The sequence below is a fragment of the Monodelphis domestica genome, chromosome 6, assembly GCF_027887165.1.
Source record: "Monodelphis domestica isolate mMonDom1 chromosome 6, mMonDom1.pri, whole genome shotgun sequence".
Taxonomy (NCBI): domain Eukaryota; kingdom Metazoa; phylum Chordata; class Mammalia; order Didelphimorphia; family Didelphidae; genus Monodelphis; species Monodelphis domestica.
In genome coordinates, this window is record NC_077232.1 from 127614433 (window position 1) to 127635061 (window position 20629).

At 34.3% G+C, this 20629-nt stretch overlaps 1 protein-coding gene across 4 annotated transcripts in view; it reads right to left on the reverse strand.

Moving 5' to 3' along the window:
• Positions 1 to 20629, reverse strand: part of PDS5A (PDS5 cohesin associated factor A) — a 185926-nt gene that overhangs the window by 26314 nt on the left and 138983 nt on the right. For all 4 annotated transcript variants that reach the window (XM_056802546.1, XM_007496543.3, XM_056802548.1 and 1 more), the window contains 8 exons: positions 17160 to 17320; positions 10849 to 10972; positions 10078 to 10236; positions 8902 to 8970; positions 7683 to 7819; positions 2107 to 2230; positions 1586 to 1790; positions 834 to 948 (listed from right to left, as the gene is read on the reverse strand). In XM_056802546.1, coding sequence (XP_056658524.1) covers positions 834 to 948; positions 1586 to 1790; positions 2107 to 2230; positions 7683 to 7819; positions 8902 to 8970; positions 10078 to 10236; positions 10849 to 10972; positions 17160 to 17320 — 1094 coding nt within the window. The remainder of the gene's footprint in view (positions 1 to 833; positions 949 to 1585; positions 1791 to 2106; positions 2231 to 7682; positions 7820 to 8901; positions 8971 to 10077; positions 10237 to 10848; positions 10973 to 17159; positions 17321 to 20629) is intronic.

A 20629-nucleotide genomic window follows, 5' to 3' on the forward strand; every position in this document is an offset into this window, starting at 1 on the left:
AGACATCTCAGTTAACAGTGACAGCAGAAGGTAAAAACTTTACTGAAGTACCCAGTCATTTTATAAATTCACATAATATCTTTTTCCTCTAGACCCCTTGCTGTAGGGCAGACAAGGCTGCTTATACTGTCTCCATGAAAAGGAAGTTAAAATTCAAACACAAAATGAACAAAAATAAATAAGTTATGATAATAATAGCTAGCATTTATATAGCTCTTTAAAACTTTCAAAGTGTTTTATGTAAGTTCTCTCAATTGATCACCACCACAACCCCAATTTATGTAAAACTGGGAAATTATTTTAATTTTTTAAAAATAAGGAAGCTAGTTGGCAGAGAGTGACAACTGGTTTCAATTAACCCGTTCTGAATTAAGTGATATAAACTTTTAAAGGTTTCGATACACTAGGTAAATAAATAAAAGTACAAAAAGACTTTGGAAAAATAGCAAGGAACCTTTTGGAACCCATGTCAGTTTCATCCTCTGCCCTGTCTAGATTGCCGATCCGGTTTATCCCATTTTTTATATGCCAGTGCTGTGTCCATGAATGTAAATAAAAGGGTGTGGGTGGACCCCGCCTGGCTCTCTAATTCCCTAAGCAGGCAGGTGGGATGGATGGAGAATCCTGCAGAATGAGCTACACGTGGTCAGACTTAAGAGTAAAAAAGAGACTTTAAATCTATGCTCATCTGCTTTTTATATTTCAAGTGATTACTAATAAACTTTATAGAAAATAATAACTTGGATATATTAATTTCAATCTAACAACACCTTTGTGAGGACAGATTCAAAAGCAAAACAAAACTTAAAATTCTTGAAGAGAATAACACTTACTCTTTGATATCACGAAGTTGATCAACATCCTGAGGTTTTGTAAAATCTGGGTCATGTGCCAGCAAGTGTATCATATACGGAACTACATATTCAGGCAGCAAGGATAATAGCTTTTCTAGAATGAAAATAATAAAACTATAAAAATTGTTTTTATATACTCTTCTTTCTTTGGAGTCCTAAGCATTTCACGTTCATTTCCAAACTAGGTATGATATTATGCGAAGGGGAATAATAGGAAAATATTATTTCCATCTTGTAGAGAAGGAATGAATGCCCTTTACCTATAGATTTTTCAAAGGTCAAAGAGTGGGTGAGTAGGAAAGCTATGGAAAAAGGGACGAGTTCTAGACTTCTTGTCCTATACTTAAAGCTTTACCCATATCATTTATACAAAAAGAAAATGAACAAAGGTATATAAGGGGACACACACACACACACACACACACACACACACACACACACACACACACACTCTACAGTGTTGTTTCAATTATGATTTAGTAGCCAGAATTTCAGTTATTTCTAGGGAAGATAAAGTATAGTTTTAAGTATAACTGTCTCAGAAAATACTGAAGCACAATGTGAGATAAATTTCTCCCCTTAGATGCTGTCAGAATGATAAGATATATTTATATATTTCAGTCCTAAAGTACAAAAAAACCCAAGTGTAAAATATGATAAAAGAGAATAGAGTTTGAAAACAATAAAAAAAAAGCGTTAGGCATCTGATACCCCTTAGTGCCATTACTAACCAGTAGCCATGGGATTCTGTTTAATATATTCCCTTCGTATGCTGATGTTCTTCAGCAAACATTGTCGAGCATGGGCTCTCCTCTCTTTCACAGGATCTTTGGCACACAGTGCAAAGATTGCCATGTACTCCAATGGGAGCAGTAACTTCACAAGTGCCTTGTGCAGTTTTTGAGCGAATATCTGCCTCACTTGGTAGCACTCATCCTATAGCAGCAGAAAACCGAACAAAAAAAAAATTTACACATTAAAAAACAAACTAGGATGAAATACTAACTGGATGCTGAAAAAAAATTCTCTTAGAGTTAAAATGATCAATCATTATAAATTAGCTTTAAATAACTCATCTGCTTGCTTACTAAATGAAAGAAAAATATAATTTCTTACAGAAGTATAATTTTCAGCTATTTGTAGAAATGTCTGATTGGGACAAGTTATAATATAAAGGATTCAGGTTTTGTAATACATTCCAATTTAGTTGTGTAATTTTATTTCTTAACACTAGTATTGCATTGTTACTTACATTAATAACAAGTGCACAGAGCTGGAACTGTTCTGGTGTAATAATTTCATGATAACAAGGCTCCTGAGCAAGCTTCATTATGGCACTACCAGCAGCCAGTCGCAAACGAGACATATCAGATTTACTATAAATGAATAAAAAACAAAAAAGAAATAAGAAACCTATATTTTCTTTGAAAGCACTTCTCCCTGTAGAAAATGTCTATCATAAAATAACTCAAGTGCTATTTATCCAATGTGATTACCACAAGGTGTTAAGGCTTTGCTTTAGTTGATACTTGTTACTAACTTCATTTTATTTTTAAACCTTTACTGTGTATTGGTAACAAGGCAGAAGAGTGGTAAGGGCTAGGCAGTGGGGGTTGAATGACTTGCCCAGGGTCGCACATATAGGAAGTATCTGAGGCTAGATTTGAATCAAGGACCTGCCATATCATAGACCTGGCTCTCAATCCACTGAGCCATACAGCTACCTCCCAACTCATTTCTAGTTCTGTTGGCTTTGATATTCTGCTCTAACCAAGTAAGTCTGTTTTATGTAAATACCTTCAATATGATAGATTTTTTTATATCCAGCTTTTAGTCTTAATAAGCGAACCCTTCTACTAGAATAACACATACTTTTGCAAAAAAAAAAAAAGGCAGGGGGAATTACTTCCCAAAGTCTCCAATTTGCCTTTTATATAACTACCTTCTCCTGTCTTGTAGCATTTTCTTATACTTGATATATATATGTATCAATAAACTTGGTTAAATTTACTTTATTACTATGTTCACCACATTTGTTGTCTTTTACATAACATTGTTAGTTCCTTAATAGGAATGAATGAATGAATGAATGAATGAATGAATGCCTTATTATACGCAACTCAGTTTTCTGCAGAAAATAGCAAAGGGCAGCACCACATAAGGTTTGATGTTTTCTACCTTTAAAATGTAAATGGAGCCACAGTCTTGCTGAGGTAATTATCAATGCAGATTTCATCATAGGTATACTTCCTCATAGGAGACTTGCCAAGGCCTTCCCATAAATGATCTATAAAAGAGCCACCTGACTTGCCCACTGGAAGTTTTGCCTTTGTCTTTTGATTGTTACATGGTGACCAGTGCAGTAGTTGAGCTATACATTTATTATCTCTAGCTCTTACTATACACATGGCTCACTTCCATTTGATAAATTTGCTGGATAGCCTTATTTTCAATTCCTCGAACACCTGCCATCGCTATAATGATATATTTAGGTTACAAATTATTTATTGCTTATATCTACATAACCCTTTATATCTGAGCAATTTTGTTTTTTTTAATGTCATAGTGTTAGGATTCTCAGCCATGGAGCATTAATGAGACAACACTGGAGGTTTGCCATCAGCATGAGAAGTTGGTGTTCTGGAATCTGCACCAATTTCTTACTAAAACCATACTTAAAACCCTTCTAGCATGTTATACCTCAAGAGCCAGTACTTTGTTGGTATATCCACTGAGACTCATGGTCCACTCTATGTAGAGGCACCAGGAGAACTTTAGTGTTAAAAAAAAAAGACAGCTTTCTGTTTCAGGAATAGCTTAGGATCATGAAATATGAAAACACTTTACCCAGTGATTTTTCTCTAGATGAATTTGGGAGCCAGGTCAATGTTATCTGTAGTTGCTACAAAAAATGTATGCTAATGGCCTATTTTAATGGACTATCCTATCCTTCTAACTGCATTTCAATCAGGAAAAAAGACATTCTATAGAGATTGTTAAGCTGAACTTTTCAGAGTGATTATGTATCTGTTTTCTGTAGTCAAGGACTACAGTGGTATCCTCAAGCTATCAAAAGATGCAAAAATAGCTTTTCAGTTAATTGATTTTATTGTTTGAGGATGATAATCTCCTAGAAAGTTATGATCTCACAGGGGGAGGGACCATCTATATCAATGAGATTTAATACAAGCTGGAGTAAGGCTGCTTAACGCTTTAATATCAAAAGAAGGAGTTATGTTTTTATTTGATATTAGAGGTAACAGGGAACCACTAGAATATAATGAGCAGTGGAGTAGGATGGCCAGTTTGGCAGCTAGGTGGAAGATGAACTGAATGAGAAAGCGTTGAAGCAGGGAAACCAGTCAAGATGACATTACTGCAGAAATACATGTAATAAGGTACTGAACTAATGTGATTGTGATGTGACAGGAGATTAGGGGAAGATTGTGAGAGGCTGTGGAGGTAGAATCAATACTTGGTAACTAACTGGATATGAAAAGTGAAGTAGACTGAAGAATTGACCTTGACTGGAATGAGATGGCTAGAAATATGATTTTGTCCTCTAAAGAAATAGGGAAGGCAGGAAATAAAATAAATTTTGGGGAAGAGAAAATGAGTTCTTTTTGGGTATTTTGAATTGAAGGTAGCTATGGGACAAATAACAAACATCCAACGTGTATTTGATGACGTGGAACTACAGAGTTGTTTTAGATAGTTGGAGAAATTTCTGGGATATACAGTTTTAAGTATCTAGTAAATAAGGGATAATAATGGGGTGTATCTATAGATTTGAAAGTCAGTAGCAAAAGAGGATATTAAGAAATACAAGGTATTTATTGAGGTCATCAAGAAAGTAAGAACAGGAAGAGAAAGGTAGGAAACAGCTTTATAGTATGTGGATGCTTTCAGTAAGACTGAGATCACCTCAGTTAGACATGCAGGAAGAAAATCAAGAAGGAATTGTCATGAAAACCTGTAGGAGAGTATCCAAGAGGACAAGTAATAAGCAGTATCAAATGCTGCAAAGGAAAGATGAGGAATGAAAACAGACTAACGGGGCAGCTAGGTGGCTAAGCAGATGAAGAGCCAGGCCTGGAGACCCTGTGTTCAAATTTCATCTCAGATACTCCTTAGCTGTGTGACCTGAGCAAGTCACTTAATCTCTTTTGTATTAGTATTGATTCTAAGACAGAAAGAAAGGATTTAAAAGAAAACAGACTAACAGATTTGACAATTAAGGCAACACTGGTGACTGTAGAGACACAGTGGAGAGAGCAATTTAACTGATGAAATTGGTATCAAGAGTTCATGGGAAGAGAAAGAAGCAAATGACTAGCAAGATTTTATCACAGTTTGGCTGTAAATGAAGGAGTTATTGGACCCAAGCTTTTGTGGCAAGAGTTCTAGGATATAAGCTTTGGGGAGTAAAGCAAATTTGTAGCAATGGAAAATAAGCCAGTGGATTCCTAGGAGGCCAAGATTACAGATTAGAGACATTAGAGTGATAGTGTGGGAAAATCTACAGAAAGAGAAATGAAGACAAAAGGGTTTTGGTAAGAAAAATTTCATTAGAAATGGGAGTAATGAAGGAGATAAGGGAGGAATTAATGTCAAGAGGTTTGGGGCATACAAAGATCAGGGTGAAAGGTCAATATTTTGTCATTAAAGTATGAAATGAAATTTCTTGCTGAAAGAGTAGGACAGAATGGATTAAGAGGTATTTTTAGAGAAGAAAAATGCAACGGAATACAATTAAAAGGAAGAAATTATCAAAATGAAGACAATATAAAACAATCAACATACTTTTAAAGTAAGTTAGAAATCAGTAAAACAAAATAATTCCCACAAATCCCAATATACTGACTTCAGGTATAAAAAAATAGATTATACATATATACTTTGTTTCCATTCAATAAAGTGTGAGCTCTTTGAGGACAGATATTATTCTCAGACCTAGTACAGGACCTTCAACATCTATGTGTTTATTGTTGAAGAGAAAAGAGAATTTCTCTCTTCCCTCCCTTTCTGTTTCTGGGTACTGGAATGCTCTATGCCAGTGATGGAGAAGCTTTTTAGAGTTCTGGGCCCCCCATCTTCCACTTACCCCAGATAGGGGAGGAAGGAAGCACTCCTATTGGCTGCTGGGCAGAGTAATGAGGAATGTCCTCAGATGTACTGAGGAGGGGGGCAGATGAGGGGTAGGGAGCTTCGCCCCAAGTCCCTCTGGCTTTCTAGTAATGAAACCTGGTGGGCAACTGCAGGCATTCCCACAGAGAGGACTTTGCATGCCCTTTATGGCACGTGTGTCATACGTTCACCATCACAGGTCTGTGCCATCATATTCTCAATATAGCATTTGAGTCAGACAAGTGGGCAAAGTGGCTATGAGAAATCTGAATAGGACAAGTTAGATTCTCAGTAAATATAATCAGATAGAATCAAGAAAATATGGGGAATAAAAGAAAGTAAGTTGGATAGTGCTAGAATTTAGAAAACTAAAACTTCTGATCTTGAGTAATAAAACTATACTTTATATTGAGTTGCAAATTCTAATTTTAATTATTTACATAGTATTTATTTAATATAATTATTTGCTAACTGTAAGTATAAGGGCAGTGTGGCAGGAAAAAAAAGAATTTGGGACTTTGAGCCAGAAAGCCAGAAGTTCAAGTCCTGCATTTGAAACTTGCTGTCTGTGTGACCTTAGGAAACATTTAAACTGTCAACCTCAGACTATTAAGCTATGTACTTCAATTGATGTAAAACTGTAATAAAAATTCTGAAATAAAAATTTTCCTCTTCTCTCCATTTTGTCCCTTTATAAATATATATATTTTTAAAGTCCAGTATTGATGCAGCTTGGTCCTCTGAGGGATTCATAAATTATAGGGCTTTTAGTATTTATTAAATTTTATACAAGATGTTTCCAAACTGCAAGCTTGGTTAAATATAACTATTATGAGCCATCAGGTTATCGTGAGGATTGAAGGAGATAGGAGATCCTTAAACACTGAAAATGCTTAATTATTACTAAGTCATGGGGGCAAGATGGTTTTATACCAAAAGTTAGTCACAATGACAGAATCATCTTAGATGTTATTTCTGTATCCAACAGATGAATAAAACGGTTCTCCCATTCATAATTATTAAAAACATATCCTTTTATTTCTCTAATACTCTGAAACAATTTTTAAAATATGGATCTATTTGGAAGCTATTGGTGTCTTATATGTTGGTCTATTATCATTTCCCACCAAATTGCTACAACCCAATTTTCTCAATAGTATTGTTGAATAATAAGTTCTTTTTCCAGTGATTTGCATTCTTAACATTGCATCACCAAAGAGTTTTGACGATTAATATATCATATAATTTTAGGATTGGTCAGATCATTCCCCTTCTTTCTTACCTTTGTTCTTTATTTCCCTTGACATTCTTGACCCACTAGTACTGTATCAAATTTGTAGTTTTTCCTTCCCCCCCATCCCACATATTTTGAGTAATCTATAAAACTAGCTCTTTCACATGTATACATCAGTGAATTTCAATTTACATACATATGTAATCACATTAAATAGTGAGACAAAGACTGAGAGATATTTTGCACAATTAGGACAACTCATTCCATTGATAAATTAGATAAAAAAAGGATTTTATCACATATGGTGGTCAATGTAATTTATTAAGAAAAATAAAATCTCCTTTGTATTCTTTTCCACAGTCTAAATAGCAAATTTATTCTTCAACTCATTTTCTAAATTAATAACTAAGCTATATAGTTTTTGAAGGTATTTTAGCCACAAAGTGGAAATGAGAAAAAATCCTCACCTGATTCTCTTTTGTTCTGTCAGATCCCCTTCACTAACCAGCATTGCTGATAATAACCGAAGAGTTGAATTGGCAGACTTGGACTGGTTGTTTTTCATCCCTAATAGCCATCGCACAAGAAGCTTAATTGCTTGAACCTATAAAACATGAACAAGCTACAAAATACTGCCAACATAAAAAGAGTCATTATGGATAAATGCTCAGAGCCCATTTTTGTTATTGACACTTCAGTTGTGGAACTTCTTTGTTAGTCCTTATAACATGGTTTTCCACAAACCAGAACCTAGGTCATGGGTCTTCTGCCAAATTTCTATTGTTTTCAGACTGTATGAAAGAAAGAGCCAAAGAATGCTGCATACAATGTCAGTCAATTTTCATTGAAATTATTTGCTTTGTTGCAAAGGAGGTTTAAATCTTGAAGTTTACAACACAGAAATGTGTGATGTTTAAAGAATAAACCCCAAAGCATTAACAACACATATAATAAAAGAGGAGGAAATTTTAAAAGTGTTAAACTAAAGGATCTTGGTTCTTAGGAGTGAAATTAAGGTTATAAAGGAAAAAGATACATTTTATTCTACCTCAGAAAGATGGTGATCAAGAAGCTACTTATCCTAGATGAGGTAGGTAGGTAGGCAGGTGGGCAATGTCTTTATTTGCAGGAAAGATGAAGACAAGCAATAGTCATGACCAAAGGCTCAACATCAACCCAGAATTAATGTTGAATGTCTTCTTAAGGGGTTATGCTGGACTCAATACTGTTTATTATTTTATCAATAATCTGCCTGAAGGAACTGATAGTGTGCAGATATGCATACTGGAAGAGATGATCAAGAAAGAATATGCACTCTAAATTCAAAAACAATTCCAAAGCATTCACTTCTTTCACTACTATTCACTTCTTCAAAGGTTGCTGGTGGGGGTGGGGGAGGAATAGAAGGAGACATGAAAAAAACTGTGTAGAGGAATTGTCTGTAATGTCAGAAGGTGGCACATATTGGGAAAGAAAACAATAAGCAGAACAATAAATTCCAAAGCAAGGAAGATGACACATAGCAAAAATAATTTTAGATAGAGAGAAAATTAAAAGGTAAAATTATTAAGCATTCAGAGATTGTCATCTGTTTAAAAATGAAATCTTTCATAATAAGTCAAAATGGGCACCAGGTAATAAGAACTGATTTATGATAAAGGAAAATAGAAATATAAAAAAGCTTACTTTGGCTAATACTTCTGGGGAAACTTCTTCATCTGGAGACCATAATTTTCCATTCTTCTCACCTGTTGACTATAGATACTTAAATAAATTTATTTTAGAAGAAACATTTTCTAATGCTTTGCTTTAGCATGCTCCTTTTGGTATAAAAAGTTAGAGCACCAAAAAGGTGTTTTTTCCTGAAGTTTTGGAACTCTAATTTGTGGATTGAGGTAGCAAATAGTGCACCAGACAGTCTGGTGACTTCCCAGCTCCTGTGTCCTCACTCATACCTAAACTGTACCTTATTTTAGTTATACCCAACAGTGTTAGGTATAACTAAAATAAGTCATCAATCCCTAATTGCTTGGGATAAGGATATCCTCAGGCTGAGGAGATCCAAGTCTCATTTCTGTCTTCCCACATTGTAACTCTTTCATTTGGTCCCACCTCAAATTTTCAGGGGGAAAAAATTCCTTTTTAAATTAAAATGACTTCATGTTGGGGCATTAGCACAATATGAAAGTGAGCTATTCCTGGTTTTTCCTTCAGAATAAAGAGAAAAAAGATTAGTCAAATTAAATTACAGGGAATATGTCTGCAAAGATGTGTCCATTTGACAAAGTTCTAAAGTTTGATTTATAAATTTGAGTGATTTTTCACACCAAGAAACAATTATTCATTTAAGAAAATGGCCCATTGAATAATTACTTTTCAATAATGAACTCCCATTTCATTTAAAATATTTCATCTTTAAAACCTTTCAGGGACACTTCTATTACAATAAATGAGGATTACAGATGTAATGAAGAATTATGTAACCTTAAGTCGATTTAGTTAAAAAAAATAATACATATATATAATAAAATTTCAGTACTATGAGAGAATCAGAATAGACTACTGAAGTTCATTATTTTGATATGACTTTTATTCTTTACTTTCTGATTAGTACACCTCATTTTCTTATTTGCTCTTCCTCAATGGGTTCTAGATTAATAGCCAACAAGAATTTGTAGAAGATATTCTATAACTAACAAAGGGAAGAATAATACCAATATGAACTATTTTGAAATTATGATATAATCATTCAAGGTAGTAGAAATTATTGCAATGACTTGATTCTTTTTTTAAAAAAAGACATTATCAATCTAGACAAAATTAAAAAAGGAAAAAAGTCTTTTAAAAAGATTACAGACTTACCCTGTCATTCATGAGAAGATCTTTCACGATAAAATTTGCTACTACAGATTTCATTGGGGAAGCAAACTGATCTGGTGCTAACATGGAAATATGGCCCAATGAAACTAATGGGGTTATAAGCTGTTCTGGAACATCAGCATTCAGACTCCTACTGAGAGGCTAGAAAAATAAAATAATAGAAATTAAAATTTAATGGTAAAATAACCAATCTGCAGTGCAATGTCCACACACACTCTAGTAGTGCAGAGAATAAACCAAAGTCCTTTTAAATTTTCCACAACATTATTTTAATATAAATAGTTTCTTAATGGTAACCAAATAAGAATATGAATAAAATAAGTTAGTTCTCTTTCCCACTAAAATGTAATGAGGATAAAAGAAATGCAGTGAAGGCACAAAAAAATCTTTAGAAAAATAAGCTTTAATAAGAGGAATGAAGATCCAATTTATAGTAGCACAGATTGAATTACTGAAGTCAACAAGAAACTAAGCCAAAAGTAAGGAAAACCAAGGAATTGGTTTCTTGGTGGTACCATCAGGTCTTCTAAATTGTGAGAACAAAGCAAGTCATCTAAATTTATATTGTGGAACTGTGAACCCATCTCTAAAACTAGTAGGTGGTGAGCCTAAATTTAAGATAGTTTCCATCACAGCATTTTATATTTAAAAGAGGGGATATTATGCCTTGAATATGCAAAGATTCAATTTAGAACTCCAAAGTCAACAATCTATTGAGTAAAAGAAGTGCAAAATCCCTTGAGCTATACATACCTCAAAAATCTGTGCAAGCTGTACTTCTTTATTTGTGAATATGGCATGGATACAATGGACAGCTTGTTTTGCTTGGTGTGGAGTACCTCTCTTTGCTTTCTGATGTAAAATGGGAATCAAGGTGCTGCAAGTATTAAAATAATATTCTTAAAATGTAGTAAAAGACCATATATTTAATGAAATTCTTTTGACTAGATTGCTATCCTAACTACTTTTATGCATAATATCTATAGGACCTAAGACTTCAATATTTTCTCTAGAGTACAAACTAATTTTGACAATCCCCTACCCCTACTTAAACTACGACATTATTGAGATTTCTTATCAAATGAACAAGCTACCTGAGGAGCTTAAAAATTTTAATTTAAAAATTACTGACTAGGGCAGCTAGGTGGCTCAGTGGACTGAGAGCTAGGACTAGAGAAGGGAGGTTCTAATCTGACCTCAGACACTTCCTGTGTGACTCTGGGCAAGTCATTTAACCCCCACTATATAGTCTAACTCTTACCACTCTTTTGCCTTGAAGCCAAAGCCCAGGATTGATTCTAAGATTGAATGTAAGGATTTAAAAAAAAATATGATCTAGACTCCATACAGAATTTTCTAATATAATATAGAATTAACACATTTTCTCAGTTGCTAAAGTCTCCAAAAAATTACAAATTCAACCAGCTGATTTTCTATTTCTCTAACATTGAAATGGGAAAAGGACATGTAGATGCATCATTTTTATGATTGTACAGAGGGCTTAATTTTCACATTAAAATTCTTTTAAACAATTTTAAAAATACAAATTTATATCTTGAAAGTTTACATCAAGCCTAGTTTTTATCTTTGAAACTTCTACCCATTACTTGCTCACTCAGAGAATAGAGACATGTTTCATTTTTTGAATTTGTTTCTCCAGTGCCTAGTACAATGCCAACACATAATAATAAGTATTTAGTAAATTCTTATCAAACTGTCAGCCTCATGCTGAGCCTATACACTAAAATTCCCAGAAACAGTTGTCTAACCATGGATCCCATTTTATATGTGATGAGTCACTTCTTTGAATTCAAACATATAATTTTTATGCTAATCACTATTAAATTTTACTTAATACATCTGGTTAATTGTCCTTAGATGACAAGACCTTTTTGGATAGTTTATGGTCCTCCCACCCTGGAAAAGCACTTGTAAAGGAGTCATTCTATTGGATATGCCCTGATTTGAAATCATTAATGACTAATTTTGGGTTCTAGTCATTAATCCAGTTATTAACCTTTTAATTATACTACTGGCTAAATCACATATCTACAGCTGACACAAGGAGACCATGATAAATTTAATCAAATGCTTGGCTAAAATCTAGGTAATGTTTATTACAATAATTCTATGAACTTACTAGTTTAAAAGAAAAAGAAAGGTAACTTTAGGCAATACCTGTTCTTTTTCTTTTAAATCCTTACCTTCAAAAAAAAAAATACTGTGTATTAGTTATAAGGCAGAAGAATGGTAATGACTAGGCAATGGGGTTAAGTGACTTGCCCAGGGTCACACAACTAGGGAATGTCTGAGGCCAAATTTGAACCCAGAACCTCTCATATCTGGGCCTGGCTCTCAATCAACTGAGTCACCCAGTTGCCCCCAATGCATGTTCTTAATGAAGTGTCCTGCCTCTTTGGTCACCATTTTAATTTCTTTAAGAAATTCTTAATTTCTTCAAAGTTTATTAACCATTTCTCTAATAAAACATTTCAGAATTCTGTTGGAAATGAAGTAAAGCTCACTAACCGAATTTGTAGAATATAAATACTTTTTTTTTAGACAGGGATATGGTCCTTTTCTTCCTAGAGAACTTTTCTTATTGTCGATGATCTTTTTGATCACCTTTGAAAAGAGCTCAGCCATCAAATCTACTATTTCTTGTGGCCTGAAAGACGTAGTTCATCTGGTTCATATGACTTGAACTGATCAAACGCAAGGGACTCTTCTAATCTTGGTTATTAAATTCCCTATTAGATACTTTGGTTCTTTCATTCCTACCACAAAGGTCATATTTCTTAGCAGAGAAAACCCAAGCCAAATAAGAATAGAGTTGCTTTTCTTTCATTTGTCACTGGTCATCACTGTTATATGCACCCTAAGAAATAGTCCTATTTCTTTAGTGATCTTTCTTTATACCTCAATACAGCTTTAAAAAACAACAACAAAAACAAACTACAACTTCCCTAACTTGTTCTATATATACAAAAAGGACATTTGTTATGGATAGGAATAATTTTTGAGGACACTAAAAGACCTAAGTTCAGGCTATGAGAAAGAGGAGAAAGTGTACCAAATATTTAGGCAAAATGAAAGCCTCTGTTTTTTAACAAAGAAAAAAAGACCCCCCAAAATCAACAAGTACCAAGTTTTTGGCCTACCTACCCAATTCTACAAAATCTTTATGAAGATATGCTACATATATATCAAGGTTATTCCTGATGAAGACATGAAATGGGCTAAGATAGATCAGGCAGGCTTTTGTAAATGATAGTCTGTAGTAACTCATCTACTGTTCTTTAATTTTTTAACTATAAAAAGATTTGAATGAGTAGAACAAAACACAATCTTCAAGTTGCTGAAGTAAAAATTACATGAACTAGGGGGGGTTAATGATTAAGGAGAGGAGCAAGAAAGGAGAATTAGTACAGTAGAACTTGGAGAGCAGATAAAAAAAGTTAATAAAGGAAGGATGAGAGACTCATGGACAAAATTCTACAGAGGAAATCAGGCCAAGGGATGAAAAATACTCAAGTATTAATTTCTGAAGGCATCAACAATTCTAGTAAGATTTAAAAGAGGGGGTAGGATAGAGAATGTCAATGCCTATGAACAGGGAACTTCAGTGAACTTGATGGAAACAAAAGCAGATGAAGTAAAATGAATAAGGATGAAAGTGAGTCTTAGAAGAATATCATAAGGATTATCTAATCTCAGAAAGAACTATGAAGGATTCTTTCAATAATAAGTAGTGCTTTTTAAAGCTATAGTGAGAAAAAAATAAAAATAGGGCTAGGATTACTACTTAGATGAAAGCCAAAGAATGATAATGAAGGAAAGAGAGAAGGTAGAACATAAGCCTTATTTTGATTCTGTTTCCTCTGCCAAAGAGAATCATCATCAGACTGGATAGGACAGAACAAAACTGGTCAATATGTGTTAAAATCCAATGTAAAAATGGAGATAGTAATATAATACCTAGAATCTAGGATAATAGGTTATCTAGTGTAACTGTCTTATTGCAGGCACAAGAAAACAACATCTTAATTATACCACCTACTACTTACTACCCAAGTAACCCTCATTTCTGTTCTACCACTCACAATTCTGTAAAGACAAACTCTCTGGCCCCCAATAACTGAAATGTTAAAACCTAGAATATGAAAGAGCAATCAATGAGAAACACTTGAATGAGAACTCACCCCTTGCTATAAAACCTATGAGTTTCCCTGAACTATGGACCCCATAGTTCTATAAAAAATTTGCCTTACTAGCATGTTAAGTGATGAAAGAAGCAGCTAAAAATGTTACTGTGGACATGGAAGAATAACTTGCTTCATATCCTAGTGACAGCTCTGATTTAAAAACCTTCTGCGCTGAGACTGATACACATGATGCGGTACAATCGAATGTAATGGACTTCTCCATTAGTGGCAATGCAGTGATCCTGAACAACTTGGAGGAATCTACAAGAAAAACCACTATCCACATTCAGAGGAAACACTGTGGGAGTAAAAACACCGAAGAAAAACAACTGCTTGAATACATGGGTTGAAGGGATATGGTTGGGGATGTAGACTCTAAACGAACATCCTAGTGCAAACAACGACATGGAAATAGGTTCTGATCAAGGTCACATGTAATACCCAATGAAATTGTGTGTTGGCTGCGGGAAAGGTGGGTGAAGGGGAGGGAGGGAAATAATGTGATTCTTGTAACCAAGGAATAACGTTCTAAATTGACTAAATAAACTAATTCAAATGGAAAAAGAATTAAAAAAAAAATAAAAACCTTCTGTGTCCTTCCCCATTTGTTTTGGAAATGTCAGTTTTTACCCCAGCAGCTGATGTGACAAATCTTACATTATTTTGAAGCTGTTAGTACTAGCTCTTGGAAATTATTGGCCTGCCCTAGGTTGGAAGTGTTAGGCTACTGCACTGTAGGAAGTTGAGGACTACCATTCATTTCTGATCTTTCTTTACCAACATGATTCCTTGGGTATTTCTACTTACACCATGAGGTATTTCCTCAAACAGGCCAAATGAAAAGGCCTACTCCTTTTATCACTGACTTGTCCACCTATTCTGCAAAGTTCTTTAAGGTCCAGTAAGAGAAGCATCTTTTAGCACATTATTCCTTTAAACACCAGGCTAACTATTGTTTCTGGGTTATAAAATAAACTTATTTTTTAAACTTTTTAAAAAGATATTTTTATTGATATCTTTTTTAACATCATCATAGTTATCCCTAATAGCCCAACCCTTTCCATTCTCAAAGAATCATCCCATATAAGTAACATTTATTTAACTTTTAAAACCCTTCATAACCTGACCTATCTTTTAGGCCTCATTGAACACCCTCCCTATTCTACATATTGTAATTCAAACTAACAGGCTTCTATGTTGGTCAATTGCTTGTATCCATTCCTTTGAACTGGTTATTGGCCCATGACTAGAATATGCTCTGTCCTCACTGTCACCTCCCAGAATCCCCTTCTTCCTTTAAATTGTGGCTCAAGTACCATTTCCCGTATAAATTCTTTCCTAATCTTTTTCACTGCTAGTGCCCCCTCTCCCAAACTACCTTGAATTTAAGTGTTTTATATTTATTCTCCTCGTTCCACTTATATTTAGATACATCCTTGAAATTTCTCCCATCAGAACATAAGCTCCTTATGTAGGGACACTTTCATTTTCCATATTTGTATCCCAGAGTATAGCGCAGCACCTATCACACAGTAGGCACTTAACAAATGCCATCAGAGATCACTGATTAAATTACAAAGTCTTGTTGATTCTGCTTCTCTTACATCTCTTTTCACACAATAATCACCTTCATTCAGGTCCCCATTACTTGCTTTCTCTTCTACTACAAAAACCTCCAAATTCTCTCCATTTGTACTCTTGCCCCTCATCAATCCTTCTTTAAAGCAAATACCAAGTTGCTGTTAAGAGCAGTAGTCCACCATTCTTTAGGAAGCTTCAATTTTTCCTTGTTGATCACAGAATATATAAATTCTTCTGCATGGTATTTAACACCTTTAACTATCTGGTTCTAGTCTATCATTCCTGCTACAAAGGATTGAGCATTAGAATTGCATTACGTTCTGACATTTTTCTCCCCCTCTCCCGCATTACAAGTAAAATTAAAAAAATTGTTTTTTAAAACCCACCAACTTTTTTTTTTTAAATTATGAGTCCCAAATTCCCTCTTCTCTCCCTCCCTGAGGTCACAATTTGATATAGATTATACATGGGCAGTCAAACAAAACATAGTTTCATATTAGTCATGTTATGAAAGAGACCAAAAAAAACACAAAAAAGAAAAATAGTTTTTAAAAGTATGCTTTGATCACACAAGATTATTTTAGAGAAAGCAGTTTGAAAAAGTCAAAAGCACAATGTAAATGTGAGTAACTTACTATTCACAAAATATGATCGTTTTTAGAAACACTGAGATGGAGGATATGGCCATTTGATGGTTTTCTTTTCTTTTTAAATCTCTGCATTTGGTTTTAGTATTATTTCTAAGACAGAAAAGCAGCAAGAACTAAGCAGATGGGGTTAAATGATTTGGCCAGGGTCACACAACTAGGAAAATGTCTTGAGGCCAGATTAGAACCCAAGTTCTCCTAACTCTAGGCCTGATACTCTAAACTGTGCTACCTAGGGGCCTTGATATTAAAGTAAAATTCCTCAACAACAAAATAATTTTAATGTAATTTTTCAAGAATCTATTGTTATAATTATTTTTCATTTATTTCTAAAATAAGTGTGCAAATGGTAATTGTCAAGTTTTATATGCATGATAATGAAGAACAGAGATATTATAGATGAATTTAAAAGTCTGACTTGTAAAAACTTTTTGACTCATTTCTTCTGGATAGTTAGCAATTAATGAAAAGGATAAATGACTGTAAAACAGCAAAAGAAAGGAAAGAAATCTAATAAATAACCGAGACTAAACTTTTACATACCTTCATATATAGAAAAATGGGAGAATAAAATAAAAAAAATTATGATTTAATCAAAGCATTAAGATTCCATAAAGAGAAAGCAACTCACGATCTTATTTGTGGAAGATCTGTTTCTATTTTGTGTCCTGTATTCCTAAAAATCTGGATGGCGGCTTCTGCTACTTTGTCATCTTCCATTCTGAGGCACTGCAGCAGGGACTCATATGTCTCTGCTGAGTGAAACGAGGTAGGATGTGTGAAAGATAGAACCTGTGGGATAGACATAATACTTTATGAGCATAGACAATAATAATCCAGAAAACAAGATATTCCATAGTAGACAAAACAAAATAATAATTTAATTTTTAGCAGTACCTTTACTGCTAACTACTGAAATTCAAGTACCTCAAGTAGTGAAATTTTGACATAACCTCTCAAATGTTTCAAGTACTTTAATCAATGCAGGTAAAGATATAGGACAGTGCTATTTTTTGCCTGCAGTGAAGAGACTTTAATGAATTAAATAACACTTTGATTTTCATATTTGTGTCTCTAGTGCTTAGCATAATGTTTGCCTGGAATATAATAAGCATTTAAGAAATGTTTCTTTATCATATAAATCTTGAAATCTCTCAGACTTGTGAATGTTAAAAAATTTCCATATTGAGGAATCCTCCATTGGAACAAATTCCCTACTGGAAACATTCTCCATTTTGATGTGAGAACTCGCCAGGATCAGAAATGGGAGGACCTCTACTCCACCCTCCCCCCCCCCTACTTAAGACTGCCTTAGGGGAGAAAACTCCTTGCTAAACAATGAAAGTACTTGGACCCATGCTTATAATAAGGCAAGGAGTTCTTTGAGCCATGCCTGTTTTTTAGAATTGATACAATGGGATGCTAGGTACCTAAAAGGGTAGGGCAGGTTTTCTCTTAATGAGATTAGTCGACTCAGCTGTGTTTTCTCTGGTTCAGACTTACTGAGGGGATTAGTCGACACAGCAGCATTTTCTCTGGTTCACACTTACTGAGATTAGTAGTAGACTTAGCAGGAATTCATATGGACTGTCCTTTTATAAAACATCTACGGTGATTGGTAGATGGAAGAACTTAGGGGAGGTGACATAGGAAAAAAAACAACCCTATATAAGAAAAGGAATCTCTTGAGCAAGGGATCCTTGGAGGCTTGGAGATCCTGAGAGCCTTGGAGATAGGATCCTTGGAGACAATCCTTTTGGAGAAAGCTCTTAGGAGGATCACTTGGGAAGAATCTCTTGAGAGAGGCTCTGGAGAAGGGAAGCTCTTGGAGGACAATCTCTAAGGAGGTCTCGCTGGAGCTCCTCTGAGGGGACTCTGTCCCTCTGGAGGCTCTGGAGAGAGGCCCTTTGAAACAGTCTCTGGCTGGATCTCTCTTTGAGGAGGACTCTGGCTGGAACTCTCTCTCTGGTGAAATCAGCTGAGATGGAGCTGGCCTGGTGTCCCTAGAATCCTTGCTTAGACAGACCTTGTAGTGAGTGATAAAAGACTAACTGACTGATCTCTCTCTTAAGACTCAGGTCTAGGCCATGTTGGCTTGAGGCCCTTCATACTTATTTCCTCTCTCCCTCTCCCTCTCCCTCTCTTTGAGTACTCATTGTATTATTAATTCTCTATAAAACCCAGTTGACTTGGGCATATTGAATAATTGGGAATATTTCCCTGGCGACCACCTTATATTTGATTTAAAAACCAAAATACTGTAGTGAAACATATTTTCTGCGGTCACAATTTACTCACCCTCTCTTATATCTAGCATAATTTGTATCTTCCACCATTTTAACTCACTACAGTTTATAACATCAACCATTTTAATTATTACAGTTTATGGCCTTCAACTACAGTTTAAGGCTCTCAACCATTTTAAATATTACATTCACCAATACCATCACCAACATTATCACTATCACCACCAAAATAAAGAACCCATGTGGTGGAGAGAGTGCTGGACATGAAATGAGTTTACATACTATCTCTTGACACTTTCGAGGGGTCATAGGTAAGTAATTCAGATTTTCTTCACCTTAGTTGATTGATCTGTCAAATGAAGATAAAATCAGCAGAACCACCCTCCCAGGATTCTTTTGAAATATAGATGATTTTATGTGATTAAAATACTTTGCAAACATTAAAGCACTATTTATGTGCCAGTTCCCTTTAACTCAATCTGGCATTAAATTTTAAAATATTTTAATTGAAGAAAGATAAAATGCCATTGAACATCTCATTAGCTATGTACAAAAAAAATAGTGTTTGAAAAATCTACAGATGATAAATTTGGGAAAAGAATAATTATTTAACAAAGGAATTTGAGGAAACTGGTTAGTATTTGGGCACGAAGTGAATTTAGGTCTGATTTTTTTACTAGATACATTAGTGGATTTCAATGGGATGAAACAAGTAAGCATACTTTAAAAAGAAACTGTGAAAAATAGAAAAAGGAATAATGGATTCATCTCAACTATAGAATATTTTCAACCAGTTCCAGACCAACTCTACCAATTCAGCAAACAGATAAGAAGCAAAACAGATTTGCTGAAGTATATTAAAATTTTAAATTTTGCACAAAATCAACATAATTAAGAGAAAAATTACATCTAAAATCCCCAAGGAACTATTTTAAAAATCCACAAAAATATCGCCCACTCAATATGTAAGGCATCAAAAGAGAAGAACTGATAATTTCCAAAAACAGAAACAAATTATTGAGATATTGAGCCTTACAAATAATCAAAGTGATGCTAAGTCAAACAACTGAGTTACCACCTCACATCCACTAAATTAGAAAAATAAATAAAAGCAATAAAATTTCAATTCTGAAACTGCAACAATAGAATTGCAAAGTTATGTAATCCTATCTTTGACCCAATAATTTCTTTATTGTCTGAAAGTGTTAGAGAAACAAAAAATAAAAGCATAACCTGCTATAGAGAAATCTTCTGACCCAAGCAAGGCTTTATAGCTTGGAGTTATTGATAGAGAAGTAGTATTACTATGGACAATTTTTTTTCTGGGATTTTACGTTTTTTTTTTTACGCATCATTACGAGTAAAATTTAAAATCCTGAAAGTAATCAAAATGTCCTAATAAGAGAATAGTATAAAGAATCAGAGTGCCTTATTGTACTTTTAGTTGTAACACAATTAAGGTTATTGAGTAAGATTATGAAGAAAGCTGGAAATTCCTTCATGAAGTGATGAATTTAAAGTGATAAAAGCAGAAGAATAGAGTACACATGGATTTCAACCACACAAGAATGAATGGACAAAGAATCCTGAAGGAAATTAGGAAGTGACAGAAAAGTTTTGACTAAAAATAATTTTAAGCAATTCCAAAATTTAGATTGATATTTATGATTATGCTTCAATAAGTCATAAAGGCACTGCTAAAATGAGAGATCCCATATCAACTACAGATGAGAATTCTGAACATGAATACTATTATTTATTCATTTAAAACTCTTTACTTTCTATCTTAGAATTAATACTAAGTATTACTTCCCCAAGGCAGAAGAGTAGGAAATTGGGGTTAAGTGACTTGCCC